The sequence below is a fragment of the Moschus berezovskii genome, chromosome 19, assembly GCF_049115385.1.
Source record: "Moschus berezovskii isolate FMDL1 chromosome 19, NW_MosBer_1.0, whole genome shotgun sequence".
Lineage (NCBI taxonomy): Eukaryota > Metazoa > Chordata > Mammalia > Artiodactyla > Moschidae > Moschus > Moschus berezovskii.
In genome coordinates, this window is record NC_142478.1 from 17,783,135 (window position 1) to 17,797,599 (window position 14,465).

Below are 14,465 nucleotides of genomic sequence, written 5' to 3' on the forward strand. Positions count from 1 at the left end.
TTGAAAAACCACTGATCTACCCAGGGAAGGCTAACCTTTTCATCTCTCTGAAATCAAGGTGTGTGTGTCTCTAGCACACAAAGCAAACCTTGAAAACATGAGATTTATTAAAGGAAAAACAACTGCAGGCCATAACTGACACTGCCGATGAGAGCTGGCTACACACTTGGCTGACTTCTTAGATTCTATTTTTAAAGTTAAATCCACACTGGTTATGTAACACTGGGGCTAAAGGTTTTACATAACAAATCCTTTTGATTTTGTAAAACCCAGATAGCTGATTTGTTGAATAAAAATCTTTACTTCATTTCTTTAAAACTATTTCTATAACAGAATTTCCTTTTACACAGAAAACTTGAGGTTTTTCTTTACAAGTTAACTTTTTTTTTTTTAAGGAACTGTTTACTTTGAATCCTTGTTTTTTAAAAATCCCTCATTCATTTTGAGTTTCATTCACTTCCAAAAAGGACTCTATAAGAAAATTAGTAAAACAAAAAATAAGGCTAACATTATGATGATATGACAGTTTGGTATATATACATAGAAGAGCCTTTTAGACTTATTAGACTTCTTTTTTAAGATTCATTGGGTATTTTTTTTTATTATCATTTTTGTTTTTAAATTTATTTTTCAAATTGAAGTATAGTTGATTTACAGTACTTCAGATTACAGCAAAGTGATCCAGTTATATTTAGTTGGATGTGTGTGTGGGTATACACACACACACATTATCTGTTCAGATTCTTTTCCAATGTTGTTATAAAACACTGAGTGCAGCTCCTTATGCTACACAGTAGGTCCATGTTGATTATCTATTTTACACACACAGTGGTGTGTACATGTTACTCCCAAACTCCTAATTTATCCCTCACCTTTCTACTCGTTACCATAAGCTTGTTTTCTATGTCTGTGAGTCTCTTTCTGTTTTATAAATAAGTTCATTTGTATAATTTTTTTTAGATTTCACATATAAGTGACATCCTATGATATTTGTCTTTCTCTGACTTATTTCACTTAGTACGATAAACTCTAGGTCTATCCATGTTGCTCCAAATGGCAGTATTTCATTCTTTCCTATGGCTGAGTAATATTCCACTGTATATAAATACCATTTTCTTTTATTCATTCATCTGTTGATGGACATTTAGGTTGCTTCCAAATAATTATTACTATAGTTGTAATTTTAAAAGGAAATCTTTAACTTCCAGTTTTTGGTAGTGGTATGAAGTTAATCTAAATATGCTCAGTAGTATGTTTTGTTTTTTTTCTTGTGCCACACCACACAGCACCTAGGATTCTAGTTTGCTGACCAGGGATCAAACCCATGCCCCTGAATTGGAAGCACAGAGTCATTGGACTACCAAGGAAGTCCCCATGCTCAGTATATTACATAACTAGAATTTCATCTTTGTTATCATTTTGAATATTCAATTACCTTGACACATAAAAATCCTTGAATGACTTGTTATTCAAAGATAAAACTTTATGTAGGTTTAATTGTCTTTATGCAAGTTCCCAGTAGAAGCAGTTGAATCCAATATCAACCCACCAAGTATTAAATGACTTCACCATTTTCAATAGATGCTGATTGATATAGTCTGACTATAAATCATTTTCTAGCCAGTGGATAACTGAATACATAACTTAGACATTATTATTAGAACAACAGGAAGTCCACAGGAAAGAAACTTGATAAAATTCCTTCTGGTTCAGTGATTTGTAGGGAAGAGAAATCTCAATTCTGTGAAGAATTACCAGTTTTTAGCTAATCCAATCAGTTTTTCTAACCTTCCTGATGACCAGAAACAGGTTAGGAATGGGAAGCAGCAGAATGAAGATGAGGATATCTGTTTTTAACCACTGCCATTAAAAGCTTGGGAAAAAGATAAATCCCAAATCAACAAAGAACATTCTTTTCTTAAAATGTTTTAAAAATAAATATATGACCAATCTTCAAAACTATGTACACCATGGCTAAGTTAAAACTTTTAGGAATGGAGACAAATGGGATAATTCCTGAACACTGTATAATCAAGACCTAGAAGAAGTGACTTGTTTCCAGTTTCCCAGCAAAGAAAATGTGGGATGATAGGGGCTGACATTTTTACATTTCATCTGAAACTGTGAAACAGAAAGAACTGTGCAAAACACATGCCTCAAAAAAAAAAAAAAAAAAAAGCCCAAATGTACAACTCTGAAAACGTATGATCAATGTTTAATACTCTGAGGATTAAGTAAAAAAATCAAAAAAGTTTTTTTTTACTTGACCAAGTTCATATCCTCTGAATTCTTATACGATTTAAAAACAAACTATCACACTTTTTGATTTAGAACCATCAGATTTTACTTCAGGAAAATCTAATACCTTTCAAAAGTTATAATTTTAATGTTAGCACAAAAAATTACTTCCTCACATTTCATTTTAGAAAACCTTTTCCGCTGCCAAAGATTCTTATTTTTGAATTACAGTACTGCAAGGCACATACAGAACTCAGCTCCTTCAAAACACACAGAAGATATACTCCCTGAAATAGAATTTTTAAAATCCTCAATTAGAAATACTACAAAGTTAGCAATTCTTAGGTAAAAATGTGACTCCTACAGGATCATGCACCTTTCTTAAGATCAAATTCAGCACATATGTATAAATAATCCTTTTTTAAAACATTTTTACTTGAAATGCAGAGACAGTGATGCTGAAAACAGCACTGAACAAACCTGAAAAGTACTAGAGCTCGATAAAGTTTATGTTATTGCCTTCATAAGAGACTGTATCATCGCTAGTATTCTCAAAGACTTGAATTTAATAATGGGGTAACTACAAAGGGAATAAAATATTTTCTTTTTAAACAATATTTCTTTCACTTCCAACACACAATTCTTTTATAAAGGATGCTAAGTGAAATCTATTTTCTGTTCAGTAAAACTGAGCACAGGACCATTTAAATGCCTCTAACTAAATTTAATGCAGCTTCATTAGGGACCAGGTACATATTTTCCTCTGAAAATTTTTGGTCAAGCATGTCTAACCATAAAAGCAAATGGAGTTTTAAGAGGTAGATTTTTTTTCCCATGATGCATTTTGTTAATAAATGAATTGTCAAGAAAATAAAACAAGCACTGTGTTTTCTTAAAGTATAAGGGTCTAATGAAAAGAAAAATAATAGATAGATATGGTATTTGTTACAGTCTGACATTTTAACAGTCATGGTATTGGATGTTTTGTGACTAGTGCATTTTGGACTCTCTCAGCATCAAAATACGAGTCTTCCAACTGTATTAAATCCGCCTCCACCCCCACCACCAGTTGGTCCACAGCTTCCGGGTGGATCGTTGTCATCAAATCCATTGGGCCGAAATGAACAGGATGCAGATGCAGCTTGTAGGGCCCGGGCTCGAGCATTCAACTCTTGTTCCTGAAATTTAAAATAATTTTTATGACATTAAAACTCTAAATGCCGTGGATGGGTATATCATCTATAAAAATATTCGACTCTGTGTGACCCCATAGACAGAAGCCCACCAGGCAAGAACACTGGATTGGGTTGCCATTTCCTTCTCCAATGTGTGAAAGTGAAGTCGCTCAGTCGTGTCCGACCCTTAGCGACCCCATGGACTGCAACCTACCAGGCTCCTCCATCCATGGGATTTTCTAGGCAAGAGTACTGGAGTGGCTTGCCATTGCCTTCTCCGACTGATTACACTAATCCTTGTCAAATTGTACTGAAATACATAATCACAGATGGAGCAAACAAGACAGACAGCAAAATCCTGGTGTAATTCTACAGGATGATAGATCCTAAAGGCCATTCTCTGTCAATACCCCACTTTAACCGAAGCCCCATAGTCTTCAGATTTCTCTACAGAAACATCACAGTTCTTGCAAAGCTCATCAACAAATACAAGAATGGATTTATTTCCTAATACACAGAACACAGAATTCAAAGGTTATGACAATGGATTATCTACTTTCCATCAAGTGGGGTTGTTTTGGAAGTGGGTGATTACAGTAAAAGTTATAAATAATGAAAGAGGGCTCAATTTTTTACTGCCCTTTCCTCAGAATATTTCTCAGTAAATAACAGATCTCATCTCATAAACACTGCTAAAGAAAATGGAGCCTGTCTTCTTACAGTATTACTTAAAACCATCCCCTATCAGATTATTAGAACTTTTATAAGGACTCATATTCATCTCTGTGCCAGACACATATTAGGTGCTCAGTAAATATTCATGATCTCAAATTAGAACACTGTTAGGTACCTAACCATGAAAGGAACAAATATGAATAAACATTTATTTATAAATTGCAAATTCATTTGGCAAGGTGTTGAACTGGATTCGAAAACTGGCACAAACTCCTAGGAAGAATAGGCAAAATATTCTGGCATAGGTCCATTTTCTGGGAAAGAGGATACAACTCTCAAATGAGGTCATTAGTGTCAACAAGGTCTAAAAGCCACTGGTAACAGCATAACCCTTAACTGGTTAGGTATGATCTTCCTGAAGGACCCTCACAGTGCCATCAACATTAATAATAAAAACTGTACTATTTCCAGCTTTTCAACTAAAAGTCCAATTAGTTTGCTCCTTCTGGCAATGTAATGTTTAATTTCTAGCTAAATTTTCTTAGTTGACTATTCTACCCTCCTCATGAGATGCCTGGTTTTTATTATGGAGGAAAAACCTCAGGCACACCTTGAGATCTATCTTTACATTATGGACACCCTGCTTTCTCAGAAAGTATACATGACTGCTATGTGATTCCCAATACACAAAATGATCAACAACCACATATTTTATGGATGAATGTGATCATAGATAAGAAATCCTTATAGCAGAATGGCCTAATTAACCAGTCTCTGACAGGCCCTTAGAAAGGCTTTTAAAACTTAATTTACAGGATATTTCTCAAAAACAATTTTTCCATTAACTCCATCATTTACAACATTTATAACTGCTGGCTCAGTATATTTCTCACACAATATTTCTCAAGGATTATATTAATTTATTCTTCAATTTGTAAAGTTAGATTACATATGTTAAAAGTTGCCATAGTATCAGAAATAGACCCAAAAATAAGAACAGAAATACTTCCTTCTGACTCTACAATATATTAAGCTATCTAAACAAGCAATGAAAATATGGCTCTGTATCTAAGAAACAATATTTGGTTTAGGATACAGATCATGTTCCCTAATGAAACAAATAAACTGAGTAAATATGCAAAGCAGAGTTCAAGTTCTGCTCAAGAAGATCTTGCCTCAGTTCAGATCAGTCGCTCCGTCGTGTCCGACTCTTTGCGACCCCATGAATCACAGCACGCCAGGCCTCCCTGTCCATCACCAACTCCCGGAGTTCACTCAAACTCATGTCCATCGAGTCGGTGATGCCATCCAGCCATCTCATTCTCTGTCGTCCCCGTCTCCTCCTACCCCCAATCCTTCCCAGCATCAGACTCTTTTCCAGTGAGTCAACTCGTCGCATGAGGTGGCCAAAGTATTGGAGTTTCAGCTTTAGCATCAGTCCTTCCAATGAACACCCAGGATTGATCTCCTTTAGAATGCACTGGTTGGATCTCCTTGCAGTCCAAAGGACTCTCAAGAGTCTTCTCCAGCACCACAGTTCAAAAGCATCAATTCTTTGGCGATCAGCTTTCTTCACAGTCCAACTCTCACATCCATACATGACCACGGGAAAAACCATAGCCTTGACTAGACGGACCTTGGTTGGCAAAGTAATGTCTCTGCTTTTTAACAGGCTCTCTAGGCTGGTCATAACTTTCCTTCCAAGCAGTAAGCGTCTTTTAATTTCCTGGCTGCAAACAGCATCTGCAGTGATTTTGGAGCCCAAAAAACAAAGTCTGACACTGTTTCCCCATCTATTTCCCATGAAGTGATGGGACCAGATGCCATGATCTTCATTTTCTGAATGTTGAGCTTCAAGTCAACCTTTTCACTCTCCTCTTTCACTTTCATCAAGAGGCCTTTGAGTTCCTCTTCACTTTCTGCCATAGGGGGTTACTCAGTTTTGTATTGTGTAGGTTCTTCAACATAGTTTCTGGTGGGAAATCACTTTTTAATAGAATCTAGGCAAGATCTTTGTTGAAGAACCTACACAATACAAAACTGAGTAACCCCACTGCTTCTGAGACACTTGAAATCTATATTATATTATACTTTAAAATATAGAGCTTCTCAAGGAAGTAAGATTCCATTTTTACTTTTGTAGTTATTTATATAAATACAAGGCTGGTGGAGAAAAGCATATGATATTCTGTTTTCAGAAGATAAGCTTAAACTATAGACAAAAGTAGGGGAAACCACTTTTTATTTCTTTTAATATAGATGAGAATATTAGGTAAATTCACAAATGATGGATCTCATAAGTAATTTTTACCCAATTTTATATCAAGTATTAAAATTAATTCTTATTTCAATAGTGGACTATTGGTCAAGTAATAAAAAGGAGTTACTGCTGCTTTGGGACAAAAACCTTTCAGTATATTTAGATCTCTCATTTAGTAAATCGGTAAACATAAAATTGATCAAGCTTTGTTTTAAACTACACAGATAAAATATATACTCTTATGTATGATGAAAAATATTCAGACAAACTCCCACCTCCTCCAAAGAAAGAAAAGAAACTGAACAGGAAAGGAGAGGATTATCTGCATTAGGGTGGAAGACATGGGGTTAGGTGATACCATTCACACATCCTTTCTCACACTGGATCCTAACAGAAAGCATGATTTTTGTAGTCCAGACGCTAAAAGAATGGAGATACTCCTAATGGAAGCTGGGGGTAGAAGTACATGAGGAACAAGCCCTTTCCCAGATATACTTCAAGATCCACAGTTTGCATTGCTTTCCTGTGTGTCAGGTTATGATACAGAGTAGAAAACAGTTTGTGTGGTAGAATTTTTTTGCCCAGGTTTTTCAAAACCACTAGTCCTTCCAATACTATAAAGAGCATGAGTCTTTCTAACGCTTGTAATTCTAGCTGTGACTTAACTCCACAGCCTTACTTTTACCAAGATTTGGTAAGGTTTTTACAACTATTTTATAATTAGGTAGAATGCCATTTCTTAAAGCCAGTGTTGTTTCCCAAACATAGCAATCTATTACAAAGCATTATTACTATGAAATGGGCACATACTTTTAACTATCACTCAAGTGTGAATGTAAAAACAGTACTGGAAATGAGAGGAAAAATATAAACATATATGTTCCATGTGTTCAAAACTAAAGAATAACAGGTGAAAACTGCTATATATAAAATCTCACCACGTATTCTCACTGCCAGGCAGTTATGAAGACACGCTCACAGCAGAAGCAGCACTATAGCTCCTCACAGACTTAAAACACCAGAATGATTTGGTTACACAGTGTGAGGAACATCACCATTCAAAACTTATCAATTATATTACTGTGTTTGAAATTAAATAATACAAAGTCTGAATATATTTAAGTTTCTAATTAATTTCTAGTTGGGTATTTGTTATTGTAATTTGGTTCAAAAAGGCACTTTAATATGAAGCTTTAATAGCTTAAGAGTCTTAATACAGGTAAATAATAAATAATATCTTAAAACAGGTAATAAGTTTAATGTAAAATGAAATGATGACTTTTTTGCATTAGACAGCTGGACAATCTGAGACTTAAAATGGAATTTAGAACAACTGCACAACACGAGAAACTGAATTAACAAAGTACACAATGGTTTTTCTTTAAAATGACAGAAGGATAGTCAAATAATAATGAAAAGAATGGCTCATCACAAACACTGTAAAATCAGGATGTAATGGGGTAAGTTTTTGGCATTCCAGTTATAGAAGTTAAAGTAGTTTTTGTATATTTCAAAAGTTAAGATTGCACTGGGCCTTATATTTTATATTGTAGAAATTCTATTTCAACCTTACCTTCTTACCCTCATTCCATCTCTCCAATGTTCAAGAATCCTGATGATTCCTATCTAATGGCTTATCTGATATCTGGCGAGAAGTACATGGTTGAATATATTCTATTACCTTGATCATAAGCCCTTCTGGTAGTGAATAAGGAATATCCTGAGTTTCTGATTTTTTTTTTTCCTGCAAAATGTATTGTTTCTGTGTAATCCTGGAACACTGCCATACTCCTTTAAAAATGTATCATGTATCATTATTTGAGTATTTTATAATACAGTAAACTTTCCCAAAAATCAGTACTGTTTTTTCTCTTATTCTGTATCTTTTAAGAGTCTATATAACACAACAGTTTTAGAAACTTACATATTTAAACTCATAAAATTATTTGGTGTATTTGTAATACACCAACAGTTTTAACTCCTATTTACTGTTGGTCTTCTATATTGATAGCAAGTTGGCAGGTTTCAAAGAAAGATACTTTCAGCAAGGTCTATATTAACTTTAAAGTAAGAAAAATCTTTGTGAAAAGTATATTTATAAGTAAATTCAGCTCATATGAAATCCTTATTCCATAGTTTTATTTACTGTTGTATTATTGCCTTGATTCTACTGATCAGGTCCTTAAGAATACAAACATCTGTTGTGTATATATTCTACCTTTTAGTCTCCTTTTAACCACTTGTCAGTAAATAGTTCTTAAAATATTTGTACAAAGGTCAAGAAGAAATAAATACAAGTTTAGCAGTTGTTTCCCCTGGCAGGTGGAACTAAAAGGAAGAGGAAAATATTTCCATTTTATTAAACTTCCTATAATTCTGAATGGCATCATTTTATAATGATCAGATCTCTTCTAATTGAAAACAAAGAAGGGCTTCTATACTGCATCTAATTGTGACTCTTCATAACTAATTCATAATATTAGCAAGTAAGAAAATTTAATTATATAGGTTGAACCCATTTCATATGAACCCAGATTCAAATTTCAAAATCACCACTTTGTAAATTCCTTGGGAGTGTAAAAGTTGGATTTCAAAATTAAGGCAAGCATTTAACCATTTATCAATTGTTTAAATATCTTCCCCAAATGATGATTATATTTCCAACTTACCTGTAAATATAGTTTATTGTCTTTTGTTATAGCATCCATTAGTTCTTTCTGTAGAGGTGGGTCTCCATTTATCCAGAGTCCAGTGGTTGAATTATTACCATTTAAATTAGTACTGTTCTGTCTCTTATACAAAAGTACATAAGCTGTATCCTTGGGAAACCTACTCGTAATTTTCTGGACTGACTGAAATGAAGTAAACGTCACTCGGCTGTCATTAAATAAAAACCATTCTTGTGACATGTCCTTATTTTCCAAGTCCTGTCCAATCACTGTGGTGGGACTATCTCTCCCTAGTAAGTGATTCCGGGAGGAGGAAAACGCCAGAGTTTCAGGCTGGGGGCACATCTGGCAGGAGGACTCTGTTCCTGTGACGTTTCTGGCATAAGAATAGTAATGCCCACTTTCTGAGGACACACCAGAGTGAACGACCACAGAACTCAAGAGATAGGGCACCAGTTTTGGGGAGCAAGCTTCTTCAGTCCCAGAAGGCTTTAACTTTTTTGCTAGATTCTCACTAATGTCAGTGAAGTCAACATCTAGAGACCAACTTTCTGACAAGGAAGAGAAAGGAGTTCTTTTAACTGGCAACTCCAAAACCAGTGGCAGTGACACATTGTCTAGTATTTTTCTTCTCACATGATACTTCTGATCGTATGAAAATCTTAAGAGAGTAAGGATAAGGTATTCAGGTTCCTCTGTGATTTGCATAGTTTTCTCGGCATTCTGCAGAGAGGCACAGTTTTCACAATAATATTGGTTGTCACCAGTAAGAATCTCTGGAGCCAAAAAATAATTTAATAAGTCAGTCACTGAAGGTGTGCTTTCACCTCCTGGCTTCTGAGGTGCATCTTTCTTAACGAGCATCTTGCTAGAGGCATGAGAGACAGAATCGTCTTCAGTAGAGCAGAACTCATCAGGACTGTCAACCATTCTTTCGTTCACAGCTGAGTCGCAGGCAATGGCAACTGCTGATGGGTTACAGACTCTTGGTTCTTTTGAAGGACCAGGCCCGCTGGCCTGAGTTAGGCCATCATCGTGTGTACTGGGTGATGATGCTGGATCTTGAAAAGACAAGTCTTCCACAGAAGAGGAAGGACAAAAGGCCAGTGAAAGGTCTGTAAAGGCTTCCACTTTTTGTGAGGTGCTCCTGCAGTTCAGACAACAGATGTGAGTTCGCAGTTTTCCTCCAAACATTTTTTCAATCAGAGTCTTCTCACCGTCACTCGTGCAGTGGGTCTCTGTTAGGACAGCTGGTTTATTGGCTACCTCTTGTAAGGAAGTTTCACTGCATCCCGGACTTTCAGAAGACTTGTGTGAGGATTGAACTTTCAAGATCTTTTCTTCTTCATGGAGCCTGCAGGACAGTATATCATTATATAGCTACTTCGCTTAAATTTAAATGTCAGTTCTACTTAAAAATATTAGTGGCTTGGCTTATACAAATAGCCAAATTATTCTTATCAAGTATAAAGCTTATTTTAAAAATCAAGTTTCTCCTCCTTTAATCCAGAGGAATATCCAACAGTTGGAGAATGTAGTCAGAAGAGAAGTCAGGGATTGTTCCTGACCTACATTCTCACTACACTCTCTTCATACTGCTATTTTATAGCACTTATACTGTATATACCCTCTAACTGTCTTATAGATCTTTGTCTGCCTGGCATCTCATAGGAAGCCTGGCACAAAGAAACTACTCAACGTATCCTTGTTGAATGGGAGGGACATGTTGCATATGTTGGGTTCAACTTACTAGTCATTTACATTCTAGAAAGGAGGCAAAGACTGGGAAATAATAGGTTTTATTACCCAAGTGGGAAGAAGACAATGAAACACAAACCCACCTAATTATCAATTGGTCTAAAGGTGAAGTTATTAAATTTTGTTATCTCAGAATGCCTTTATACTCTTAAAAATAACCGAGGAACCTGAGAGCTATCGTTTATGTGGTTATATCTATCAATATTTACTGTATTCAAAAACTGAGAATAAAAGTAATAAAGTGCTACATAATAATAAATAATAAACTCATTACATGTTAATATAAATAACATTTTAAAATGAAAAAGTTATATTTTCTAAACCCCAAAAAATTTAGTGAGAAGAATGGCTCACTTTGCAAATTTTTCAAGCATCTGGCTTAACAAAAGGCAGGCTGGATCCTTGTATTGCTCTGCATTCAGTCTATTGTGCTTTGCTGTTTTGGATGAAGCATATGAAGAAAGTCTGGCCTTAACTACAGATACACAGATATGTAGTTGGAAAGGGAAAGATCCCTGAAAGTGTTTTGGGAACCCCTAGGGGTTCTTGTACTATACTTTGAGAACAGCTAAAGTAAGAAAATTTAAAAAAGAAACTAAATTAACACTTAAAAAAATACAATAAATGCAAGGCATTTTAGAGTTTAACACTAGAAATAATGTCTTTAAAGGTAAAAAACAATACTTGGTAGAAATAATCTGTTAAGAAAGAACATAATTCAAATCACGGCTCTGGAAATACTTTTTACCTGTCTAGTAGAAACCTGAGGTATTCAGAACAGTCTTGTTGTGATCTGGGGGTAAACCACGGAGGTCTGGAAGCCTCAAAGAATATCCGAGGTGCATATGCTTCCCTCTGTTGATGGAGAAAACACAAGGAAGTGATTCTCACACCATGAACTAAATAACTAAATCTTAATATATTATGTTTAATAAAGATTACTAAAATTACGTGGGCTTAACCTTTACTGCAAAGGACCAAACAAGTACATTTAGGTAACTTTCAGTCATAACTTCTCATTCTGCAGATCAGAATTAAGATTGAGAGAAAGGATGTGACTTGCCCAAGGTCATACAGCTAAACTAGTAGCAGAGGGGATTTTTTATCAGACCCCAAGTCTCTTTAATTTAATACAATGCTCCTGGTCTTATCTCTCCTTGAACCCACAATTAAAAAAAAAATCTGAAAAAAAAAGTTAGTGGATATATATTTTGGATTAATAAGGGACATACTCTATAGAACCATGCATACTGATTTTAGGTGAAAATTTCCTTGACTGGGTATACATGTCATAAATGTATGGAATATGAACACACTAGTCAGGAACTTTGCTGACTTTATTTGTTTTAGCATAGGGGCAGTTTAGTGAAGTGATCGCTTGTGGACTTTAGAGCAAGGTAGGCTGAAATCCTAGATTTTGCCACGACAAGAAAAGAACTGAAAGAGACATCTGCAAAGTTGTGATTATAACTTGAAAATTTAGAATTTGAGTATTTGTGGTATATGACAGGGTTCTCAGTTAAGGAAAACATTTCTATTAAAATAGGTGTGTTGATGGCATTTTGAAGAAAAGGAATTTGGTGGATTGTCTGCAGTGGGTTTCAGAAATCATTTGATTCATATTCCAGTCTTGCCACTTGTTTGCATGGGCATAAAGCTGGTCATGTAAGCCCTGTTTCTTCACCTGTGAAATGGGGATACTACCTTATTACCTCATAGATTGATTTTGAAGATTAAGAGATAATATATGTAAACCACCTAGCACAGGAGCTACACAAATTTAAATGCCCAATACATATTAGCTTTATTAATTATGAGAAGAAAAGCCTTTTAAATCATATAGGGAAAATCTACCTACCTAATCTACTTGTCAGCCTGCTATCAGACGGGGTCTCAACTATGGCAGAAGTTTAATTAGGTTCTCTTGTTAACTCTTCTTTTGTTGGGAATATGGAAGACTCCTAAGGCTTTTTCCTAACAGCTCTGACTTAATATAGTGTATAGAATGTATTTATATCTACACATATACACACAGATACACATACACCTACCATCTGCATAGATGTTATACAGCTGACCACTGAACAGCATGGGGTTAGGGGTGCTGACCCTCTGTTTAGTCAAAAACCTGTGCATAACTTTACAACAGGCCCACCATATCTGTGGCTCTGTATCTGTGGACTCAGACATGGATTGTGCAGTACTATAGTACATATTTATTGAAAAAAATCCATGTGTAAGTGAACCTTTGCAGTTCAGACTGTGATGTTCAAGGGCAGACTCTATATAACATACAGTAAATACAGCATACAATAAATACAGCAAGTACATACATCAATTTACTAGAAAACAATGTTTGGAAGTTGCAGGGAGGAGATTTCATCTCCTTTGGTCCTGAGGTGTTAAATTTGTGAACATATTTCCTCCAGGTAGAGAACAGTAAAATGATCCTCTGAGTATTTCAGGCCATCACTCATGTCAATCTTGACTCCTTCCATTTAAGAAGTTATACTTGAGATATTTCTCAGCTTGTAGATAGGAAACAAAGCATTCCTAACAACTCAATTCCATCAATTCTAAATCTACTCTTCTGGCTGTAACTACCTATTCCTTTAGACCTCTGTGAAATGAAAACAGTAAAACCAGAAAATATTATTTATAAATGATTTGTATTATTCATAGGTATTACTCATTCGTTTCTAAATGCTTATCAGACTTCATATTATATCTCTCAATAAATGGCTTACTTACATGACATTCTTGCTATTAGCATAAACTTATTTCCTTGGATTAATTTGTGGACATAAAAGATCACAAAATTTTAAGCTCCATAACTTTTAACAGGTAAACAGTTTATCCATTAAGTTCTAGGGCTTAAAAGTTTAGTCATAATGAAAGGGTATATACATTAGAAATTGGAGGGAAAAAAGCCAAGATGCCACAAAATTATTTTAATTGTTCATTTTAAATTGTTCATTACTATGAAAATCTACCAAAGTAATATCTATAAACTTAATATTAAAGATGCATTTAAAAATATTTCTTCATGAATGAGCTATTTTTTTGGATAGGAAATCAGATTTTACCTATAATAATTAGAATAATGGGTCAGTAGAATATTCATCTACAAGAATGGAAAGTAGAAGGGAGAATAAGAACTTAGGGTATACCCTGATTTTAGGCAGTATCTCTTTAGATTTCTGTGTGGATCTGTTGTGCTAGAAGAGAGATATATTATTTCATCAGTTAAAAAGGTTCATCAAATTTGGTATAATGTGAACTTTAAAGAAGATTATCAATGCAGTTAACATATACATACTATACACACTTACACTCACCTGTGTATGAGCCAAAAAGGCAAAAAGATGCTGTAATTTTTTCATTAATGAATTGCACCCATTTAGATTTAAAGATAATACTTGTCTCCTAAAACTGAAAGACAGTAAAATATAATGATTTTTTGTTTACATATGTACACATGATGCACTTTAAAGGGAAGTTAGTTCAAGTTATTATCCTTAAAGTAAAATTTCACTTACCTGAAGGCCCTTTAACCTGGCAAAGTCACTGCCTACAATGTAGTGAAGAAGGGAGAAAATGGTGGTAATTGAACAGTTACTACACAGCCTGGCAATGGCCACATGCTGTTGCACATTATTCCTATCTTTTGGATTAGCAAATAGAAATAGA

The 14,465-nt window shown here is 34.9% G+C and overlaps 1 protein-coding gene across 2 annotated transcripts in view; it reads right to left on the reverse strand.

Moving 5' to 3' along the window:
* Window positions 1-2,319: 2,319 nt before the first annotated feature.
* USP38 (ubiquitin specific peptidase 38) overlaps window positions 2,320-14,465 on the reverse strand; it is a 33,221-nt gene continuing 21,075 nt past the window's right edge. Inside the window, exons 7-11 of one of the 2 annotated variants that reach the window (XM_088828007.1) lie at window positions 14,114-14,207; window positions 13,946-13,993; window positions 11,524-11,630; window positions 9,018-10,371; window positions 2,320-3,416 (exon numbers count right to left, since the gene is read on the reverse strand). In XM_088828007.1, coding sequence (XP_088684133.1) covers window positions 3,255-3,416; window positions 9,018-10,371; window positions 11,524-11,630; window positions 13,946-13,993; window positions 14,114-14,207 — 1,765 coding nt within the window. In that variant the 3' untranslated portion in view covers window positions 2,320-3,254. The remainder of the gene's footprint in view (window positions 3,417-9,017; window positions 10,372-11,523; window positions 11,631-13,945; window positions 13,994-14,113; window positions 14,208-14,465) is intronic. The other variant, XM_055404404.2, reaches the window with a different exon arrangement.